Source organism: Haliotis cracherodii, unplaced genomic scaffold (genome assembly GCF_022045235.1).
Source record: "Haliotis cracherodii isolate W230 unplaced genomic scaffold, xgHalCrac1.p SCAF_13, whole genome shotgun sequence".
Classification (NCBI taxonomy): domain Eukaryota; kingdom Metazoa; phylum Mollusca; class Gastropoda; order Lepetellida; family Haliotidae; genus Haliotis; species Haliotis cracherodii.
The window spans coordinates 7,814,485-7,839,825 of record NW_027266268.1 but is presented as its reverse complement, the minus strand read 5'-3'; the positions used below and the strand labels follow the sequence as shown (position 1 = coordinate 7,839,825).

Sequence of the window (25,341 nt, the reverse complement as noted above, 5' to 3'; positions counted from 1 at the left end):
ACCGGCTGATGTCTGCCGTGTTTGTATATACACCATAGTTCCAAATATGAAGACAATCCTGCGATTAGTTCTTGAGATATCGCGGCAACACCGTTTTCCAACTCCAAAAGCAGACTTGCCTGCTGTGACCTTGAAAATGGGGTCAAGGTCACCAAAACAGACTGGTGTCTGCGGAGTCTGTATATACACTATAGTTCCAAATATGAAGACAATCCAGTCTTTAGTTCTTGAGATATCGCTGCAACAAACAGGTGGGACGGACGGACGGACGGACGTGAATACTATATCCCATGCTTCGCGCTTTCGCGCGGCGGGGGACAAAAATATAAACTCCACAGTCATGGTGTAGGACTAATAACAATAAATGCATACATATTTTTCCCTACAACATCCCAATGGAACAAGAGTGAGTGAGTAAGTTGTGTTTAACGCTGCTTTTAACAGTATTCCAGTTATATCGTGGCGTGTCAGCTTAATGTGGGAGGAAAGCTGAAGTGATGCAGGTCTCAGACATTTACCACTTCGGTGAAACCTACGAGCACGGGTATGGTGCTGACAAACCTAGAAACAGAATCGGGGCAAACCGGAATTCGAACCCACAATCAAAGGTTTCTGGCGTGTCCAAGGGACGCAATTCTGCACAGCGAATCGTGGCGCCTTAGACCACTTGGCCACCCGGGGGACCATCCCCACCACCCCCCACCCAATTATGTGCACTCAAATAACATTCTCAGCTTCCTGGGGAGTATACAACCTAACCTGCTTGTTAGGGGGAAGAAAGTTTTGCATTCACATTACCATCTCATCTAACATATTGTTCTGTTTGTTTGCTGTTTAACGCCACACTCAGCAATATTCCAGCTATATGACGGCGGTCTGTAAACAATCAAGTCTTGACCAAACAACCCAGTGATTGATATTATGAGCATTGATCCACTCAATTGGGATACGATGACATGCATCAACCAAGTCAGCGAGCCTGACCACCTGATCCCGTTAGTCGCCTTTTATGACAAGCATGGGTTGCTGAAGACATATTCTACCCTGGATCTTCATCTAACGAGCTACTGATGTGTTGCTGGGTGAACAGAGGCATAGAGCCCCTGCCTGTGTTAAGTCATTAATGTAATTACAAGTTCATTTTGATATATTTTCAAAAATATAGGGCAATAACTCAACTTGATTATGAAGATCTACAATCGTGATGCGTTTACAAAGGCTGACTGTTTGACAACTTTCAATAATATCATTAAAGAAAATCCCATAAAAGTAAGGTGAGGTGAAATGACATCAAAGATTATTGCACTTATATAGCGATAAGCATGTTCGCTCATGAGGACCAATGCTGATTATATAGTGCTATCCCACAAAGATACCATGCCGCAGTTTAACATGAATACCCCACTCAGACACAGTCTTCAATGCCGAGTTTCAGGCAGCGTAACAACAAGTCTTTTAACCTCTTTTGGTATGACGCAGCCGGGGATCTATCTCCTGACCTTCCACTCTCCGGGCGGTCACACCAATGTAAGTTGAAGCAGTATCACTTGGGGCAGATGTGTTTTTATGCCTCCTGCCTTAGGTTTTATATCACTCGCCTCCGGCATATACCCCGAGTGATACTACTTCAACATAATTGGTGAGGAATTTGGGCTGAATTGGTCAGGTTATACCATACAACAAACTTATCTTGCCAACATGTCTTAATCTACCATTGTAAAAGAATTAAAACAAATTTAAATTTGATAGAAAACAGGTGTTTGATTGAGCTGAGGATAACTTGTGCTGTTTTGTGTCACTTTCATCATTTCACAAACAAAGTTTAGTTTTTTGCTAGATATCGGAGTATAAGGGGTTTATTCCTCTGCTCAGAAATCCATGTGCAGCCTGCTTTCTTCATGGCGGGGTATAAGGGATTTATTCTCCCACTTAGAAATATATATCCCTAATAATATAATGTCCCTAACATGTACCAGTGGAAACTGAACCATCTGTGTCAATGGTAGGATAAATGCTTCAAACACGGTATTTGTTTAAGTAATGAGTTGGAGGAGAGCAGTTTCAGAATGGAATGTGATTGCAAGGCCACAAAACATTTACCATATTGTCAACATTTTTTCAAAAACATATAAGCTACCAATGTATGAATGATTGAAACATACCTATTTTATTGCTCTTGTCCGTCTTTGCGAGAAGTTTCTGTGCTTGCTTTACTTCACGGTCGGCGGAGTCATCGGAGCTGTTTTTAGAGCTATGCTTACTCCTTCCGCAGCCCATGGTAGGCTCGGGTAGCAACCACATGGAGGCAGCAGTGTCGCCCCCTGGTGGCAGCACAAACGCTCGCTCTACTCAACAGTCTGCAAAACAACAATATAGCAATTTATTATTCTCTAAACATTTTATTTCAGGAAAGCAAATGGATTGTCATCAGGCACATTTTAGGGATAAACAGTACATGTTTTCAGATTTGCAGGTTTCACTGAGTATTTGACGTCCGGATATTTCTTTTTGAACTGTCAGTGCTGGCTAGCTAAGAAATCCAGTAAAAAAATTAAAAATCAGTTTTGTTCTTGAAGATTTGTTACTCTCATACATGGCACAGCCAATTCAGGAGGGAAGCAAGTGGTCAAACCCTACCAGTTATACTGATGTTGATGTTCAATCAGAGATCTACCTGAGGCTGATGTTCAATCAGAGATCTACCTGAGGTCGATGTTCAATCAGAGATCTACCCGAGGCTGATGTTCAGAGATCTACCTGAAGCTGATGTTCAATCAGAGATCTACCTGAGGCTGATGTTCAATCAGAGATCTATCTGAGGCTGATGTTCAATCAGAGATCTACCTGAGGCTGATGTTCAATCAGAGATCTACCTGAGGCTGATGTTCAATCAGAGATCTACCTGAGGCTGATGTTTAATCAGAGATCTACCTGAGGCTGATGTTTAATCAGAGATCTACCTGCGGCTGATGTTCAATCAGAGATCTACCTGACTCTGATGTTCAATCAGAGATCTACTTGAGGATGATGTTCAATCAGAGATCTACCGGAGGCTGATGTTCAATCAGAGATCTACCTGAGGCTGATGTTCAATCAGAGATCTATCTGAGGCTGATGTTCAATCAGAGATCTATCTGAGGCTGATGTTCAATCAGAGATCTACCTGAGGCTGATGTTATACCTAATGCTGATGTTCAATCAGAGATCTACCTGAGGCTGATGTTCAATCAGAGATCTATCTGAGGCTGATGTTCAATCTGAGATCTATCTGAGGCTGATGTTCAATCAGAGATCAACCTGAGATCTACCTGTTTCATACTCACAGGTAGAATAAAATCTGCATCAACCCAATCACGTTGTGTAATCCTGAAGGCAAATGTAGTTATTTCTGGTTTGATGTTACCACTCCTACCAATGTAAAAATAACTAATTATAATCTCTAGTTTCCTGAAGAGAGACCGAGACCTAGAGCACGTCCTTGTAGGAGATAAACACTGTACATGGAGATTAACTGGGCTAATTCAGGACCAACTTACATGTACAATAAGGTCATTAGGTGAAGGAGTGAATGTTGGTTTATGCCACAGTCAGCAATATTATGGCAGCCATAAGTAATCAGGTGTGGTTAAGTCAAAAATTTGTTCTCTGCAGAGCAATGAGATGACAAACAAGTTACAAAGTGCCACCTTGTAGCCATCCAATCCTCCTTGGAACTTATGACAGATATGGGGTACTCGGGTCCTATTGCCCTGGAGTCCCTGTGGGGATCAGTAGTAATTAGAGAGTATTGCAGGGAAGGAGGTTGTTTCAGTCAGTGAGTATTGTTATACGCCACTTTAAGCAATATTCCAGCAATATCACGGCAGAGACACCAGGAATGGGCTTCACACATTGTACCCATGTGCGGAATTGAACCGGGTCTTCGGCGTGATAGGATAGCACATTAACCACTAGGCTATCCTGATGCCCCAAGCTGTTTCAGTGGAGGTATATACATTATCGGACAAGTATTCTTACAGTAGTCTGTGGACCCCCATGCCACATAAGCCTACATAACAATCTTGTTTTATCTATCCCTCTGACACTAAAATTAGATGTACAGATAATTCACTGATAATACAAACAACAGGGAAGTGACAGGGAAGTGAACTGTTCTTCAAATGTACTTTGTTTACTGTTTAACGTTGCACTGAGCAATATTCCAGCTATATGATGATGGTCAGTCAATAATCAAGGTGGGACCAAATAACCCAGAGATTGACATGAGGATTGATCCACACAGTTTGGATACAATGACATTCATCAACCCAGTCAGCAAGACTGACGACCTGATCTGTTGGTCGCCTCTAACGAACAAGCATAGGTTTGGGGGACCTGTGTTTTCACCTGGAATCTCCAAGTAATCCATTTAAACCTTAACATTGTCTTTATCTCTTTCATGATAAAATCAGTTTATAAAAAAACTTCATTACTATCACATTCTTGTATTTTTGGATTACCTTAGCCAAGATACAGGAGGTGTAGAGGTGAGTAAGTGAGTTGGGTTGGGTTTAACGCCGCTTTTAACAGTATTCCAGTTATATCGCGGCATGTCAGCTTAATGCGGGAGGAAAGCCCGAAGTGATGCAGGTCTCGGACGTTTACTACTTCAGTGAAACCCACGAGCACGGTTATGGTGCTGACACACCTAGAAACATAATCGGGGCGGACCGGGATTTGAACCCACAATCATAGGTTTCTGGCGTGCCCAAGGGACAACTCTGCACAGCAAATTGCGGCGCCTTAGACGACTGGGCCACCTGTGCCCCCAGTGGCGAAGTGAAATGGGGTTTAACATTGTTATTATTATTATTATTGCACTTATGTAGCAGCATGCGTGTGTGCATGCGAGCATCCAAGTGTGTGTGAGTATTTGTGGGTGTCTGTGGCTGCTTGTACTAGTCCAGACTGATGCCAGTTTTATATTTGTTTGTTTGTTTGTTTGTTTGATTGTGATACTGCAATGTTCCAGCCATATGCTTTTAATAATCGAGTCTTGCCAGACAAGTCAATGGTTGATATAAGCAGCATCTTACACCGTCTGGGTATAATGACACGCAATCAACCAAGCCTGACCACCCGATCCATGATGTCACCACTTATGACCAGCGTAGGTTAATGGGGATCTGTTCCAACCCAGAATGACTAAATTCAATTTCTACAGAATCCTCATAGCAGTATCATTTAGACAGCCACAAACTTAGCAGTATCATTAGGATGGCCAGAAACTTAGCAGCTACATAAAGACGACCACAAACTTAGCAGTATCATAAAGACGACCACAAACTTAGCAGTATCATAAAGACGACCACAAACTTAGCAGCTACATAAAGACGGCCACAAACTTAGCAGTATCATTAGGATGGCCAGAAACTTAGCAGTATCGTAAAGACGACCACAAACTTAGCAGCTACATAAAGACGACCACAAACTTAGCAGTATCACAAAGACGGCCACAAACTTAGCAGCATCATGAAGATGGCCACAAACTTAGCAGTATGAAAAAGACCTTACTGGAGTCGGAAACATTTGCATGATGTCGGAAACCCTCGTGAAGATTCCGTAATCGCCTTTAATGAAAATCTTGAGTACCTCGTTACGGCTTTAGCTCTGTCTTGTGCATGAGATATCTATTTGGTTAATGCATTCAGTTAATGCATTCAGTTTCTTAAGTTGTCATTAAGTGAAACTAATGGCCCTGGCTCACGCAATCCCCCAATATTATTTTGAAAATTGTGTTTTAGATTCGTTATGATGTGATGACATTATGAAGGTTGTGTCATTATCCTAAAAAGAGGAAGATTTCTTTTTATCAACCCAGTTAGTGAAGTGATATTTGTCTCTGAATATAATATTCAGTGGAATCTGTCAAAACAGGACTGACTAATCCAGACCTCGGTCAATACCGCCCTAAATTTACGATCCCAAATTTACTGTGTTAATTTATCATCAAGTAAAATCTCTCCGACCGAACTTTCTCTGGAACAAAGGACCAAATTATCATGTAAATGATGCTCGCTAACCCTGATTATATTTTCACCCATCTCACTGGCACAATCCATTAAAGCTCAACACAACAAGCCTGGCTGAGCACTTAGTTTCAACCCTGTTTTCACCTTTGAAGCTTTCTCCAATTTAGGAATTAAGTTTTCACAAAACATTTGTTAAAAATTATGGATTACGAGGTGAATCAAAGGCTTGCAAGGGTATTTCTTTAAATTAATGTGGAAACATCACTGCCACAGGAACAGCATAGGAAGCAGCTCCTATTAACATCTCACTATTATAGACCTCAGTCTACACCAGGATAAACCTTTGGCGCCATTTAAGTCCAGTTTGGACAGATTCTGCAGCATTTATATCACTACTGTATATTCTTGTGAATTGTTTGCACTTGAGCATAACGTGCACCCTCCATTCTTGGGAAGAAGTTTCCGTGAAAACTGCTATGCTGTTTATTATCCAGTGTCAAAATCTTCCTTGTATCATTGTATCTTCGATCCCGTTAGTCGCCCCTTACAACAATCATAGTCGCCTCTTACGGCAAGCATGGGTTGCCGAAGACCTATTCTACCCCAGAAGAAACTGTATCTGAAACTATTGTTTTACGAAAAAAAAATCCCAATCATGCAATTACCAGGTTATTAATCACTAGAATACCATGCAGTGATGCGATACAAGGTCATAATAATAACGCCATTTATCTTGTACTTTATTTCCACACCACACAGGGGCATGCTCAAAGCACTACGTTATTATACCCCGGTCAATGGATTCAAGTGTACTCAATTAGCGTTCTGAGCTCCCTGGGGAGTATACAACCCATAGGCTGCCTATGAGGCACTAGAAGGTTAACAGTCACATTACCATCTCTTCCTCCTTGGTACCCATTCAATGCTGGGTGAAGAGAGGCATATTTCAACAAAGTCACTTGCCCATAGAGAAACCACATGGGTGGGGCAGGCCGAAGCACAAGAAACTAAGGAATCAAGCTGCCAGTCACCCATCCAACTACTCTCTGGTGTAATTGGAGTAGCTTCACCTTATTCGTGACCTGTGCGCTGTACACAAGAACAAGTACCCTAAAATACCCAATCACAAGATACATGCTTCATTATTAACCCTAGAAGCCCCAATAACACAACACAAGGCTCTTGTACCCAAGGGACTACAGATGGAAACCACAAATCAACATTCCATTCTTTCTGACACTGCATAGTTTATCATTGTAGGGAATAACATCGATATTGACCAGGGATGATCATGTGGTCATCTGCAAGTGACCAATAAAATTACTGCCTTCATTGACTGAAGGGCAACAACTGCCCTAATTGCTTGGCCACAGTGGTACAATTGCTCTTCAATCAAGGAAATGGACTGGTCAAATTTGCTTCTTGTAGACAAAATTGCTAATTGACTTGATCTCACTTTTAGCTTGTGATATGTGGTGTTTATTATATCTGTATGGGAAATCTTACAGAGGTTAATATAACTAGTTAACATATAGCTTTCATAGACATCAGGCTGGGATTGGCAGTCGGGAGGACAAAACAACCGAGTACTTGGGACCTAAATGGGTACTTGGGGTCTGCATGGGATACCTGGCACCTACAAGGTGTACTCGGGACCTACATGGGACACTCGTGACCTACATGGGACACTCGGGACCTACATGGGACACTCGGGACCTACATGGGACACTCGGGACCTAAATGGGGTACTCGGGACCTACATGGGACACTCGGGACCTACATGGGACACTCGGGACCTACATGGGACACTCGGGACCTACATGGGTACTCGGGACCTACATGGGGTACTCGGAACCTACATGGGGTACTCGGGACCTACATGGGACACTCGGGACCTACATGGGTACTCGGGACCTACATGGGTACTCGGGACCTACATGGGGTACTCGGGACCTACATGGGGTACTCAGAACCTACATGGGGTACTCGGAACCTACATGGGGTACTCGGGCCCTACATGGGTACTCGGGACCTACATGGGACACTCGGGACCTACATGGGGTACTCGGGACCTACATGGGGGTACTTGGGACCTACATGGGGGTACTTGGGACCTATGGGGGTACTTGGGACCTATGGGGGTACTTGGGACCTTCATGGGGATACTCGGGACCTATGGGGGTACTTGGGACCTACATGGGGGTACTTGGGACCTATGGGGGTACTTGGGACCTACATGGGTCCTCGGGACCTACATGGGGTACTCGGGACACTCGGGACCTATGGGGGTACTTGGGACCTACATGGGACACTCGGGACCTACATGGGAGTACTCGGGACCTACATGGTGGTACTCGGGACCTACATGGGGTACTAGGGACCTTCATGGGGATACTCGGGACCTATGGGGGTACTTGGGACCTACATGGGACACTCGGGACTTACATGGGTACTCGGGACCTACATGGGGTACTCGGGACCTACTTTGGGGTCCTCGGGACCTATGGGGGTACTTGGGACCTACATGGGACACTCGGAACCTACATGGGGTACTCGGGACCTACATGGGGGTACTTGGGACCTACTTTGGGGTCCTCGGGACCTACATGGAGGTCCTCGGGACCTACATGGGGTACTCGGGACCTTCATGGGGATACTTGGGACCTACATAGGTACGAGGGACCTACATGGGGTACTCGGGACCTACATGGGGTACTCGGGGCCTACATGGGTACTTGGTCCCTACATGGGTACTCGGTACCTACATGGGTACTTGGTCCCTACATGGGTATGAGGGACCTACATGGGGTACTTTGTCCCTACATGGGTACGAGGGACCTACATGGGGTACGAGGGACCTACATGGGTACTCGGGACCTACATGGATACTCGGGACCTACATGGGGATACTCGGGACCTACATGGGGATACTCGGGACCTACATGGGTACGAGGGACCTACATGGGTACGAGGGACCTACATGGGGTACTCGGGGCCTACATGGGTACTCGGGACCTTCATGGGTACTTGGTCCCTACATGGGTACTCGGGACCTACATGGGGTACTCGGGGCCTACATGGGTACTTGGTCCCTACATGGGTACTCGGGACCTACATGGGTACTTGGTCCCTACATGGGTATGAGGGACCTACATGGGGTACTTTGTCCCTACATGGGTACGAGGGACCTACATGGGGTACGAGGGACCTACATGGGTACGAGGGACCTACATGGGTACTCGGGACCTACATGGATACTCGGGACCTACATGGGGATACTCGGGACCTACATGGGGATACTCGGGACCTACATGGGTACTCAGGACCTACATGGGTACTCGGGACCTACATGGGGTACTCGGGGCCTACATGGGTACTCGGGACCTTCATGGGTACTTGGTCCCTACATAGGTACTCGGGACCTACATGGGTACTCGGGACATACATGGGTACTTGGGCCCTACATGGGTACGAGGGACCTACATGGGGTACTCGGGACCTACATGGGCACGAGGGACCTACATGGGTACTTGGGCCCTACATGGGTACGAGGGACCTATGGAGTACACAGGATCACTATGGGATCGAGTCCTGTGCATCAGAATATTAAACACAAACAATATTTCTGGACTCAAAACTTCTCCTCCCTTTCATGTGCGATCACTGTTTGCCAGAGTTGCAAAATCCTAGTGCTGAAAAAAGACTGAAAAAAGAACTATGTTAACAAAAATAAACCAAACTCATTTCTTGATTTACCTATTTTCAAACCTTTGAGCAGGCATTTGTCTGATCAAAGCAACAAAAACGACTGTCCTAATGGGGAAAGCACTAAGGCAGAGCTGGTTAAAATCCCCAAGCACATAAACTGTGTCAATTTCTAGACGACAACTGACATGGCTGAGAAAATGGTAAAAAAAACCCAGATTTTAATCTTGACAGATGTTGGAATCAAAGACAATCACTGGCACCAAGGATAGACAGGAACAAATCAACAGTCATCACCACGGTCTACAGCAAGGGTACAGGATTATCAAGATCAGAATAACTAAATCTAATGTCAGGGAAGCATTTCAGAGAATTCCTACAGCACAGCACATCCTCTATTATACAGAGTACTATATCTTCATTCTATTATCATATATACCTTGGACACATCTGCTGCGACAGCTTTGTTTCAAGTCTGATTCAAATGAGATGAAGATAGCCATCCAATCAAATAAAACTCATGAGCAAAAGAAATTCTGGGATATATAGATATATACATATCTATATATAAGTGAGTGAGTGAGTTGGGTTAAACACCGCTTTTAACAGTATTCCAGTTATATCACGGCGTGTCAGCTTAGTGTGGGAGGAAAGCCCAAAGTGATGCAGGTCTTAGACATTTACCACTTCGGTGAAAACCTAGAAACATAATAGGGGCGAACCGGGAATCGAACCCACAATCATAGGTTTCTGGCGTGCCCAAGGGACGCAACTCTGCAGAGCGAATCGCGGCGCCTTAGATGACTGGGCCACCCGTGCCCCCTATATATATATATATATATATATATATATATATGAAATAAAGGTTAAAAGGTGGATGGGTCCAGGGTATTTATCATTAAAGGATGGAGACATTGTCCCTTTGATAAGTGAGGATGAGCACACCAATGTTTCCACCATTCTGTTTAAGTGAATGAGTATTGTTTTACGCCACTGTTAGCAATATTCCTGCAATATCACGGTACATTGTACCCATGTGGGAAATCGAACCCAGGTCTTCGGTGTGACGAGCAAAAGCTTTAACCACTAGGCTACCCGACCAGTATTTTGATTGAAAGGCATTCAATGTAATAGTGCAAATCTGAGCACTAAAGCCTTTTCAATCCTCTTTATTGGTCCTGTTATCAGTAACATAAGTCACCTCCACAAAGCCATAACATTGGATATCATTGGTTGTAACTATAACTACATGAATTGGGGACCCGTGAAGATCCGGAGCAGAATAGGTCTTTAGCAACCCATGCTTGCTGAAAAACGTGATTAAGCTTGTCAGGCTCCCTGACTTGGTTGAAGCATGTCATCGATAACAATTGCGTGGATCGATGCTCATGATATCAATCACTTGATTGTCTGGTCCAGACTCGATTATTTAATGACTGCTGTCATATAGCTGAAATATTGCTGAGTGCGGCGTAAAACAAATAACCAACGAACCAACTTGAATTGGGAAATTTGTTCTGACATTGGCTGCAGGCAAAGGGCCAAACGATGGCCTAGAGGAGGTCTACATAAAGCCCTGTAACGATCAGACTGTTTAATAATATATGACCATTCTGTGGTTTACAAAACAAATATGTAAATGATAAAGTCACTGAATTATATTTTTAAAAAGCAAACAATTTCACTAAAATGAAAAGCATGTCTCTCTAATATTAATTCATCTTGAATGAATCTCAAATGCTATTAATATCAAATCAAGCATAAATGGAAAAACAGTTTGGTGCGTGATAAATAATTTTGTATGACACTAATTTCAAAGCTTCCCTTTCCTGTGAGTGTATACAACACAAGGACACAAATATTGTCTCCATAGAAACAGCACTGAGGAGAAACAAACATATATTGACCTTAACAGTTGTTGCTTCTGTGATGTGGAGTTGCCCGGTGCAGCTCCTGATGTCGGGAGAGAGTAGGCAATACTTGTCTTCCCATAACGATCAATAAATGACCCATATAATCACCAACATCTTTATATTACACATAAAATGTAAACGCAGTCGAGGTAATCGCTGAGGGAGTATTTAATGATTGGAGCATGAGGAACATCAAGATGATTTATTCCTGAACATGGTCTCTGGGCTTCCTGATTGCCTAGTTGGCGTGCAGTGAGTGAGTGTGTGTGGCCAGTGGGGGAGTGAGTGAGTGAGTGAGTGAGTGAGTGAGTGAGTGAGTGAGTGAGTGGCTGAGTTAGTGAGTGCTGTACAGAGTGAAAGAGTGAAATAGTGTACAGTGAGTGACTTTACAGAGTGACTATAGAGTGAGTGAGTGAGTGAGAGAGTGAGAGAGAGTGAGAGAGAGTGAGTGAGTGAGTGAGTTAAAGTAACGTCACATCGGCAATATTTCAGCCATATAGTGACGAGAGAGAGAGAGAGAGAGAGAGAGAGTTAAAGTTTAACGTCACATCGGCAATATTAGTGAGTGAGTGAGTGTGTGAGTGAGTGAGTGAGTGAGTGGTGAGTGAGTGAGTGACCAGACTATTGTGGGATTCAAACAATGATAATACACCTCTGTTGGGAGGGGTGATGGGATGATGGGGTGGAGAGGTTTTCAACATCATAGTGTCAGGACTGGCAGGATTTTATTCAATAATTTCAAGTGTATTAGTTTACATATGTTTGAATTGTTGTGAGACCCATGACCAAGAGGTATACACTTAGGCAACAACTACACATTTGGGAGGGACATCCTGTTTGTACACTCACGTCTATTTGTTTTGTTTGAAAATAAATATTTTTCACAAACAAAATAACAACAATACTTTACCGCATTGATCATGACAAACCCCAAACTTGTTGGTGCCCATTAGGGATGACGTGGCTAATACCTTAGCACCTCTCAGACTAACAACATCGATTTGATCAATCTCAATCAAGATAGGCAATAATACTGTGATGTCGTCAATATTTAATACAAAGACTCAATCAATCAATCTTTTTTGTCGATTTAAGCATGGCTTTGAAGAAACATGGGCATTAAAATGCAAGCTTGGTCTGTGACGATTGTATGCTTACAGCTGTATTCACATTGATATCTCTGGGGAACATGTGAAATATATCTGTTCCAACTAATTCCACCATGAAAATGGGATATTCCACCATCATCCTGGCTGACTGCAACCAGGGACAGCCATATAAGTCAGAGTTATCTCCCCTGTTGGTAATCCCGGCAACGCAATGCCATGTGGGACTGCCTGGAAGAGACATTCATACTTCATGCAGTCCACAGAGGGCAGAAATAAATGATGTGCTGCTATGTGATATAGCAAGATATCACCCTGCTAGATTACATATTTCCCTGAGTAGATTACACCCGATTGGCTGGGACAGGAGGTGCAGGGAGAGTTGACCTGTGTTTGTAATAATTGTCTGGATATATTGATTTTTATCTCTATCTGCATATTTCTAGGTGAAGACATGATGAAGTCACCAGCAGAATCCGGGCTCCCAGACCTGCCTGCAGCAAGAGATGCATTGCAGCAGCAGCTGATCTAACTGCATGATTAGCAATACCCAATATATTCCACCATAGTCAAACATATCTTGATTACTTCATTTTACTGTGCAAATCATTTTATCTTGTCATTACATTTACTACTGTCTGCCACACTTATGTAATCCATCAAGTTCCTGAACCCCAACCACGCATCTTCTAATGACTGTACATTAATGCCAGACTGATGGGTCTTGTCTTATATATATCATGAGCCTTCTTGAGAATTTATTTTAGAAAGATAAAAAAGTTGTTTCAGGATAAAAATGCTTCTTCTTAACATACTTCTGTTTAAATTTCAACTCTTAAGAAAGTTAAAAACAAATAACCGCAAATCAAGCATTTTAAAAATTTATTTTGCCTACTGTATTTTGGCATGTTGGCATAGAAAATAATTTTTAAAAATGAAATGGTTTTGACATCAGAGGTTTTTCATCATCCAAAACTGGCTTTCATGGTGAGATCATAAGCTCCTTGGGGTGGTGGGTCGTGTAGTGATTAAAGTGTTCACTCGTCGATTCCCAACATGGGTACAATGTGTGAAACCCATTTCTGGTGTTCCTCGCCATGGTATTGCTGGAATATTGCTAAAGCAACGTAAAACAATAGTCACTCACTCACTCATAAGATCCCAGGAAATATTGCTAAAAGGAAATTGCATCACAATGCTTGCAGACAAATTGTGCCATCATCGGTTACCATGACATCACAGATAAATCACTAATTTCCGAAGCTGGTCAGCTGTACTTTTAACACTCAAGACATCATGTTGATATCTTTGATATTAAAAGGCACTTGGGCGAGATTCCCTGTGTATCGTGTTGATAGTGGCTTCAAGCTATATAATGTGTTGTGTTAAAATTAAACCAGGAACAATTGTCAAATTTCACTTTCAATTTTAAACAAAATAAACAATGATAACATGAAATAATCTTTTGATGACATCAAATCTAATATAGATAGGTTCAAATGAAATACTGATGAACTCATATCAGGCATTGATAACTTCAAATGTAATATTGACAACTTCAAATGTAATATTCATAACTTCAAATGTAATATTGACAACCTCCTATCTGACATTGATTACTTCAAACGTAATATTCATAACTTCAAATGTAATATTCATAACTTCAAATGTAATATTCATAACTTCAAATGTAATATTGACAACCTCATACCTGACACTGATAACTTCAAATGTAATATTTACAACTTCAGATGAAATATTCACAACTTCAAATGTAATATAACTTCAAGTTAGATAATTTACATCTATATTAATCCATGTTTTCCACAGATTATGGTCCTGACAGAGCACCACACCAAGGATCATAATCAGGAGTACTCTTGGTTTCAAACCTAAGTATAATGCTTGTGACACTGTGGTATTTACCCCCGGGGTGCTTCACCCTGAACGAAGGCGTCTTCCACTTCAACTCTTGATGCGGAGTTTGAGAACACCCTACAGTCAATACTGTCCTCCTGGCAGTCACGCTGTGCAGTCAACTTGCATCCTTTATTGGTCATCACCCACAACCTGCACTGTCATCCAGGAAAACCTTTTCCGTTATCACAGTCAGAGTGACGTGCACAGAGCATATGTACCTCATGCTACTTCTTTGAGGTCATCACCTTCAGGAAGTCGTACAACAGCAGGAAATGTTTTCTTTGCACATTACATGACACGCTTCATGCATGATGACACAAATGTACATGTACATATATGTATATCAATGAGATCATAAACATGGGCTGTCTCCTCAGGCAACCCAGCAATGAAGGGGTACCCGGTAGGAAGAGAGGGTGCTGTGCCTGTTAACCTGCTTGTGCCTCACATGCTGCTTTGGTTGTATACACCCCAGGGAGCTGAGAATCGACCATCACAGGGTAATAATAATAATGTTGTGAATAGTGAAATGAATTTGTCATATTATATATAGACATAGGATGTCAAACACTGTACAAGACATTCGAGACGAGTGCCATCAAATATATTATATAGCATTGGTTGATGGGGGAAGACCTATTCTAACCTATGTGGGGATGGCAGGGTTGTTGGTTAACACCATACTTGGCAATATATATGACTGCACCCTTAAAATAGTCAAGTTTGAACATACAACAGGCATAGGATACAACAGGCATAGGATAGGACATGCAACAGGGATAGGTTATGACATACAAGCATACAACAGGCATAGGTTACTAGGGGCCTATTCGAACTGTGGAATTCATTAGGGTCAGCTCTGATGAAAGACAGTCTCTGAAGGACTGAAGGACACAAATTAAAGGACTTCATCAAATCAATGTTGATACTGATCAAAGCTCTGATCATTCATTCTCCAGATCACATAATTAAATTACAAGACTTATAAAATTGAACAGTAACATCTAACCTATGTGGGGATGGCAGGGTTGTTGGTTAACACCACACTTGGCAATATTCCACTTATATGACTGCACCCTTAAAATAATCAAGTTTGAACCAGAAAATTCAGTGATTGATATTATGAGCAACAAACCACACAGATGGACTATGATGACATGCAATGACACAACATACACCAGGCATATTTAGTTACAACATACAACAGGCATAAGATACAACATGCAACAGGGAGAGGATACGACATGCAACAGGGATGGGATATGACATGCAACAGGCATAAGATACAACATGCAACAGGCATAAGATACAACATGCAACAGGGATAGGATACGACATGCAACAGGCATAGGATATGACATGCAACAGGGATAGGATACGACATGCAACAGGGATAGGTTATGACATACAAGCATACAACAGGCATAGGTTACTAGGGGCCTTTTCGAACTGTGGAATTCATTAGGGTCAGCTCTGATGAAAGACAGTCTCCATAAGTTGTCTACAGAGACATGAATGGAATGGCATTATACGTGACACAGAGATACTCCAATCCTTTTATTGATTCCAGGATTAGAGAGCTACATCTAATTACTTACTGCCAATTAACTTTCTATTTAGGTCACACAGTGATTATTGCTGAGCTGCCACATTACTAGAATATTACAGCAGCCACACAGACCCAACAGGAGGAAACAACTCATCGAGGGAAACAGAAACTCACTCCAATTGCAAAACAAAACAAACAAAATTCATTTGTTGAATTTTCAAATGAGTTTTTGTTTAACATTTTATGTTGATTAAAACATTACAACAAACTCTTCAATCATTAATTATTTTAGCAATTATGAGAGTACCGGTATTATAAACAAGACTTAAGGCCACAAATTAAAGGACTTCATCATATCAATGTTGGTACTTTAGATTTGAAGTCCAAATGCAGGTAAGTTTTTACTGACTCTCGCAAACAAAGCTCTGTTCATTCATTCTCCAGATCACATGATTAAATTACAAAACTTTTAAAATTGAACAGTAGCACCCATAGTTAAAGCTTGTAACTACTTATTCCTCAGTCAGCCTATAGTCAGTGATAGGAAGGTCGATGTGGGTCATTTATACCCTCAAACTTTAGCCATTACAATATTTTATGAGACCGACCAACAAATTAAAAAATTAAAGAAGGAAAAAAAACAACTTTTGTCCAAAATAAATGGGTCCAACTCTGTTGAACAATTAGGTGAAATGAAAAAACCCACATGATTTTATCACTGTTGTTAGTAAGAAATGGTGAATAATATGACATATGACAAAAAATCTTTATTCTAACAACAAAAATCCAAACCCCTATAGTTTGATTGCTTGATTGTTGCATGATGCCACTCTCAGCAATATCCCAACTACACATCAATCCAGTGATTGACATAATGAGCATTGATCCACACAATTGGGATATGACAATATTGCCCCAAACCAGCCACCGAGCCTGACCACCCCATTCCATTTAGTTCCTTCCTACTACAAGCATAGGTTGCTGGAGACATATTCTTACCTGGAATCCCTACGGATACCCAGACTATGGAATACCTAATCAAAAGTGCTAGTGGCGTGTGAGGTCAAAATAATTTTCCATTACCCCATACTACAGGACTAAAATACTACAGGAGTGTTCACATCACATGATCTGGCTGATAGCGAGTCAATCTTCACTGAAGGCAAGGAAAGTTGTTCACGCCATCAACCACGGTTTTGCCTGTAAGCAGCATAAACCATCCATTCATTTAAAGTCTGCCAAACATATATATCGATAATGACACTTTTTGGGAAAGCTTAGTGAAGTAAAATAAAAACGGCATCCAGTGGAAAAGGGTTTACAAATGTCGTCCTTTCTGTGACTTGACATGATCCTGGACTTCAATAAGCTCCTAAAACACAAAGCCATGTCAAGAGCCATGAGATCCTCAAACACCAAGAGAAGTTTTTGTGACTGAACGTCTTCAAGACTTATAACCTTCAGGCCTTCAGCAATACCAGCATGGCTCCGTCATACATATCTATAAAAATATCATTGCTAAATGACTTCCAAGCATTCACAAGGCTCAATTTCTAAACTCTATCAGACTTAAACTAAACTGCAACATTTCTGTGTCATGAATGCCACTAAAACATGGCCCTTCATTCACATCCTTTTCATCCCATGAACATCTGACGAACGTCCAGTAATAGGGAACGTGATGTTCTATTGACTGGCTCTGATTACATGCCTGGGCTATTCAGAACCGGGATATAAAGACTGAATGTTCTTCTAGCAGCAGCAGCAGCAGCTCCATACAGATGCAAACACAAATAATCAGGCACAAAAATCAACATTATTCTTTATATACACTACTCTGTTACAATGATACAGTGGACACTGGGTGTCCTGTTGATTGATGAACACACATCATTCATCATTCACGAAGAGGAGCCGTTAAAAGAGGTCTTAACACTGTGTTCAAGATTATCACACTTATGTAGCAACAACCATGCACCCACCCACGTGTATGCATGTATGGCTGCTTGTATTAGTCCGGACGTTTTGACGATTTTTATAGCAACCACCGCGATACCCAACGAGATACCAAGCCGCAGTTTGACATGGATACTCTACTCAGACCCAAATACTGACTCAGAGCCGAGTCTTTTAATGTCTTTTGGTATGAAGCAGCTAGTGGATCGAACCACTGACCCTTCCACTACCAGGCAGATCCAATGGACCACAGAGGTGGTCTGTCAAAAAGACAATGCACAGTGCCTTTGAGACTGGTCATTGAGGAGGAAAGTTCAGGGAGGTCATACATTATGTTTGTTTGTTGTTGCGCACAATGCAATATTCCAGCGTATTCCCACAGAGCAATCTATGGCTTGGTGGGTTGGAAATGAATCTGTCACATACATGAGTGTTATATGACACGTATCACAAAGTATAATGTTAGTGCCATAATGACATGCAGGAAGTGAGGAATACTGATTTATAAAACCAATGTCAGATATTTAAACATCCTGTGCTCACAGAGCTCTCATGCATCATCAGAACATTCATTGCTTAGGTCTACAACATCCTTCTGCAATGAGCGAGTGAATGGCATTGTTGTTTGTTAGTTTGTGGTTTAATGCCACACTCATCAATATTTCAGCTATATGACACCAGTCTGTAAATAACCGAGTCTGGACGAGACAATCCAGACTGACATCATGAGCATCGATCTATGCAATTGGGATATGATAACATGCATCAACGAAGTCAGCAAGTCTGACCACCCGATCCTGTTAGTCGCCTCTTACAACAAACATAGTAGCCCTTCTATGGCAAGCGTAGGTTGCCGAAGACCTATTCTACCCCGGATCTTCACAGATAGAAACTATCTGAAACTATAATTTTTCCACAAATAATATCCCAATCATGCAATTACTACTGATCCTGTTACTCACCTCTTATGAGCATAGTCGCCTCTTATGGCAAGCATGGATTGCTGAAGACCAATTCTACACCGGATCTTCATGGGTCAAATGCCCAGCAGCATCTTTACATCTTTCCCAGACATATAAAAATTAAAGCAAATGATCCTTGTGCCATGCCCATGGGGACCCACCTTCAATAACATGGTCCTTTGCACTCGATTCCTTGTCATGACAGGTCACTTAGGACTGAACTTAGCAAAAGGAGGAGTATAGAACAACATTGTGGGGTGATGCTCACTATACCAATCACTGGTTTTCCTTTCCAGACTTGATTATTTACAGGCTGTCTTCATAGAGTAGGAGTGCAGCCTAAAAGAACAAATATAACAAATGATTCACAATCTGTATCAGTCACGTTCCTTCAGGAGCTGCCCTGAACAGGAACAGGACCACAGCGGCTTAACAATGTACCACAATGTATGGTCTGCAAGGAAGGCCAATTGTGAAAAAGAACCTTACTCTGGGGACCATTTACAATACCAATTTGGTCTGGAGATATGCATATATTAACCACCAGTGTCAGGGCAATATGGAATTTAGGTCCCAGTAGTCGGCAGGGCCCTGGGCTGAGGCCGAGATTCCTGCTGGCTCTGTCACCTGCAGAAGCTGGAGATTTATATTGAAAGAGGCTCTGGTTAATACAGGAGTGATTATATCTGACTTTGTGCTGTGACATGTGAGCAAGTTGCTGCAGTGTTTTGGGACAGAGCTACAAGCTGATGATGACTCACTGTCACGATGCTCTACAGATGTTGCTGTACTTGTCTCACACACATTTATGAACTTACCATATTAACATACAGCTATTCAACCATAAACATGGTTAATGACATTTAATTTTTTCCTGGGTGACTGCTTGTGAAGTTTGGAAAGTGAGTAGTGAGTGAGTGAGTGAGTGAGTTGGAGTTCCATCATATCCCGACAACAGTATATATGCAAAACACATCATATCCCACCAACACACTGTATCCCCTGTGACACACATCATCTCCTAATAACACATTGTATCCCCTGTACTACACATCATATTCAACCAACACATTGTAAGTGAGTTCCATCACATTGTATCCCACTTACACATTGTATACCCTGTAGTACACATCGTATCCCACTAACACATTGTATCCCACTAACACATTGCATCCCACAAACAGATTGCATCCAACTTACACATTGCATCCAACTAACAAATTGTATCCACTAACACATTGTATCCCACTTACATATTGTATACCCTGTTGCACACTTCATATCCTACTAACACATTGTATCCCACTAACACATTGTATCCCACTAACACATTGTATCCCACTAACACATTGTATCCAACTTACACATTGTATCCCACTTACACATTGTATCCCACTTACACATTGTATTCCACTTACACATTGTATCCCACTAGCACATTGTATCCTCTGTAATACACATCGTATCCCCTGTTGTACACATCATATGCTACTAGCCTTAAAGAGTGAGTATAGTTTAGCCTAGGTCTACATTACTTACCAAGTCCAAACAACAGTATACAAGATCTGTCCTTGTTTTATACCACAATCTAGTGTAGATAGACAAATGTGTTTGACACAAATCATACACAATATAACCTGGCCAGCCTCAGGCAGGTACTTACAGGTGCTGTAATCCTCGTGTGGTGCAGGATTGAATATAATCAGGTTCTTAATACTTACAACTGCTTATATCAAATAAATACCATGAACAAATATATATGTAGCACACCAAGCTGATCCCAGTCCAGGAACCTTGATGTTTGACTTAAGGTATTATGTAATGATTGTATTCATTCATGAATAAACAAAGTCTTCTAAATGGCAGAAAGGGTTTCAAAGAACCTTGACATCCAATCTAGTCTTCAAAATAAAAATGTTGAATAATATGATTACATGAATGCTATATTTTGTGAGGCACAGCTGTTGCCAAGATATATTTATTCACCAGACAGTTGCAATTCTTTGAATGAAATGCAGGTGTGCAGCATCAGGACAGAATGCTTCAACCACTGGGTCATGTCACCACCACAAGGAAATCAACTGAAATGCTACAGGACAGGGTACTGGGGAGCATCCTCAACAGGACACAAAATATTCAGTATCTAGTCTGGCTGCCAGACATGCTCTGTGGTAAATGGTTGTATTTCATATCTCAACCTCATATTGTATCCCATGTAATATGCATCATATCCCACCCACATACTGTATCTCATGTAATATTGAGCACACTCCACCCACATATTGTAATCCTTACAATATTCAACATATTCCACCCACACATTGTAATCCATGTAATATTCAGCATATTCCACCAACATATTGTATCCCTTGTAATACACATCATATCCCACCACAAATCCCCTATAAAACACATGCATCGTATCCCACTCACATATTACATCCCTTGTAAGACACATCATATCCTACCACACATTCCATGTATAACACATCATAACCCACCACACTTCCCTTGTTAAACACATTGTATCCCACTCACATCCCCTGTAAAACACATCGTATCCCACTCACAGCCCTGTAAAACACATCGTATCCAACTCACATCCCCTGTAAAACACATCATATCCCACTCACATACCCTGTAAAACACATCATATCCCACTCACATACCCTGTAAAACACATCATATCCCACTCACATATTACATCCCTTGTAATACACATCATATCCCACCACACCTCCCCTGTAAAACACATCGTATCCCACTCACAGCCCCTACAAAATAAATTGTATCCCACTCACATCCCCTGTGAAATACATTGTATCCCACTCACATATTACATCCCTTGTAATATACATCATATCCCACATCAACACATCCTCTGCACATCCAAGACATCACAGTATTATAAATGCTGACAGGTTTAATGATCAAAGCCAGGACAATGAGTATGTACATCAAATATGGAAACTATTTCCAGTGGGATTCACAGGAAGCAACTGTATTTTTAAAAGCATAATTTTATAACAAAATTGAGATGGGTTAAATATACATAGAAATAATCCACTTGTCAGAGTTGTCAGTTACCATTGTGGCACTAGATGGTTAAATATAGACAAAAGAACAGTGTCATTGATTTCCCCCATAATGGTAAATATTTATTGTATATCGAAACTCGAAAAACATTTGTTTATAAAATCCCTAACTATCAAAAGGTCCCAGTTCACCACTAGAGCTAAATTGTACAGTTTTCAAGATCTGCTCCAGAAATAACTCCACAGTCATTTGAATGGTCTCTCTGCAAAAATGTGCCAGACCAATTGTCTTTGACCTCAATTTCTGTTAATGTTCAATAATTCAGTTAATGGTCACATCAATAATAGATATCACATTTATTGATGTATAGTAGCAGTAGTCTACATGAAATCATGACAGGCATTCAATAAAGATGGGTCTATGATGAAGCTATATTACCATGCACCTGTAGCCAGTGGCTTTATCATGGCTAAATTACCACACACCATAGCTAGTGTCCATAATGATTTAATTATCATACACCATAGCTAGTGTCAATAATGATTTAATTACCATACACCATAGCTAGTGTCTATTACAGTTAAATTACCATACACCATAGCTAGTGTCAATAATGGTTAAATTACCATACACCATAGCTAGTGACCATAATGATTTAATTATCATACACCATAGCTAGTGTCAATAATGATTTAATTATCATACACCATAGCTAGTGTCTATAATGGTTAAATTACCATACACCATAGCTAGTGTCTATTATGGTTAAATTACCATACACCATAGTTAGTGTCTATAATGGTTAAATTATCACACACCATAGCTAGTGTCTATGATGGTTAAATTACCATACACCACAGCTAGTGTCTATAATGGTTAAATTACCACACACCATAGCTAGTGTCTATAATGGTTAAATTAACATACACCTATAGCTATTGGGTTAGTCTGTCTCACCGTCCCAGAACCATATTATTTCCCCTTACCTTACTGGTGTGGCACTAAATGAAGCAAGTCTAGATTTTCCACAGGTTCTGAATCTCCAATCTCACTGCAATTCTATACTTGTTGTCAAGTCTAGGTTACCATGACGTCACAATCAAATGACATCACTAATGGCTCTGCTACTGAAGCTGTAAGCAGTACTTATTACACTGCTTATTACTGTCTACAAACTGAAAAAGTTGGAAAAATGATGTTGGATGATAAATAAAATCTCAGCCTCAGTGTTTTTCCACTTTTATCAACCCTGGTTGATATATTTGATATCAAAAGACACGAGGGTGAGATTCTCTATATTGAAATTATGATGAAACCACATCCAAACCGTCCAAATCAAACTGTGAAACTGATCTAACAGCCTGTAAGCCAAAGGACCAGTACCGGGTAGTTACATCCTCTGTTGCTGTGATGTGGCTCACAACAGAACCTGGCTGGGTACATGGTGACATGCAGACCAGCTGAGCCAGAAACTTCAGACTTGATGGAGTGTGTCAAATACAACAAGATAAATGTCTACTTGTAGTCTCATCACAGGAAACGGCAACAGTTAACACCTAATTAAACCTGAATTATTCCATCAGATGATCAATTCTTCATTCCACCATCACCATGGAGCCGAGTGTGAGGGAAGTGGATTACAAGTAGGAAATGTTTACCCTTCATTACAGAATTCAAACTAAAATATCATATTTTCATGTCATCAGAAAGAATCATGGAGCAATCAAATAAAAAATTCAATATGACATTTCATCCAGTCTGTCATATTGTGAAAATGAAAACAATCAAATCAACAGTATTTTTTGCTAAAGCCCCCAAATAAAAGTTAATGTTTAATTTATATTCAGTCTGGAAAAAGGGTAGGGAGGTAGGCTTTTTTGTCACTTGTTAAAAGCGTGCCAGTATTTTTGAGGACTTGTGTAAATTTGTATTGTGTTGTCTCTACATTGACACAGACAACCAGCCTGAAAGCAGCAGCAGCCTTACAAAATTATTTTTGGATATTGGAATGGGTCTTTTTAATATTACCAACACTCATTGGAGCTATCAGACAAAAGGAAGTGGGTGTTATTTAACAATGGTTGAAGCTGGTGTATATGATGTCATATCAATCTGTACCAGGCACCACAGCCCGCCCATCTCAGTGTTAACCAGCACTAATGGGAAATCTTGCAATGGAAAAAAAGGCATTTCTTTAGAAAATGTTACTTGTCTTACAGAAAGATTAGCATGTAAATATATTCACTCCAAGCCCAGAAAATGTAATGACTCACTTTTGAAGGCAGATTCTAATGGTAAATATCTGTATAGATTTTGCAGTAAACTCATTCACAAAACTCCCTCCTCCATACAAATGTCATGCCTGCATATCTGTACAGCTATCAACATTTTATGATGTTGTCTTTAAAGTTCTTTCAATCAATGACATCTTAAAGTGTCAGTGACAATGAGTCTGGGTATTTGTATCAAAGTAGAAATTCTGTTTAAACCAGATCAGCGTACATGTGTAACATGTCCACACTCCTATCCACAAATTGAAAGGAAATTTTCAATCAGCAAATAGTTAAAAACTATTCCCATAATGAATTACATGTATGAAGACGCAGATTTCTTGGTTGCTTAAGGATGCAGTTAGTCATATCGCAGCTATGATGGCTCCCTGTAAATCTGTAAGACTTGACCAGACAATCCAGTGATCGATCTTGTGAGCAATGATCCACACTGTCTGGGCACAAGCAGATCCAATCAACCCAGTGACCGAGTGTGACCACACAACCTATTTGGTCGCCTCTTACAAAAACACAGCATGGGTTTCTGGGGATCCACTCCAACCAGGAATCCTCATGGTATCGCCTCTTACAAGCAGCCAGTGTTGTTGGGGAAACACAGTATATACTTGCCAAATACATTACACATACAACGCCTTCGTCCAAATGATATCTGATCTAGAAGCTCTCAGTTTTAATAACCAAGCTATGAAACTATCCGAAAGTGGTTTATGATCCGACTGATGTTGCACTATATGTACTGGATACAATAGAACAACACTCCTAATGTCAGTTTGACACAAAGATAATAAATTACGTTAACTTTATTGGTTTAGCTCTCAGACGATCACCCATCAGAATCCTTGTCAGCAATTTTCATAATTACTTGCATAACAGATCCAGTCCTCAAATTTCT

General features: G+C 41.1%; 1 protein-coding gene across 3 annotated transcripts in view; it reads right to left on the bottom strand.

Annotated features, from left to right (window-relative positions):
• Positions 1-25,341, bottom strand: part of LOC139459567 (uncharacterized protein C1orf21 homolog) — a 99,411-nt gene that overhangs the window by 18,669 nt on the left and 55,401 nt on the right. For 2 of the 3 annotated variants that reach the window (XM_071241119.1, XM_071241118.1), the window contains exon 3: positions 2,163-2,357. In XM_071241119.1, the coding sequence (XP_071097220.1) occupies positions 2,163-2,301 (139 nt within the window). In that variant the 5' untranslated portion in view covers positions 2,302-2,357. Of the gene's footprint in view, positions 1-2,162; positions 2,358-14,661; positions 14,779-25,341 lie in introns of those variants that run through there. The other variant, XM_071241120.1, reaches the window with a different exon arrangement.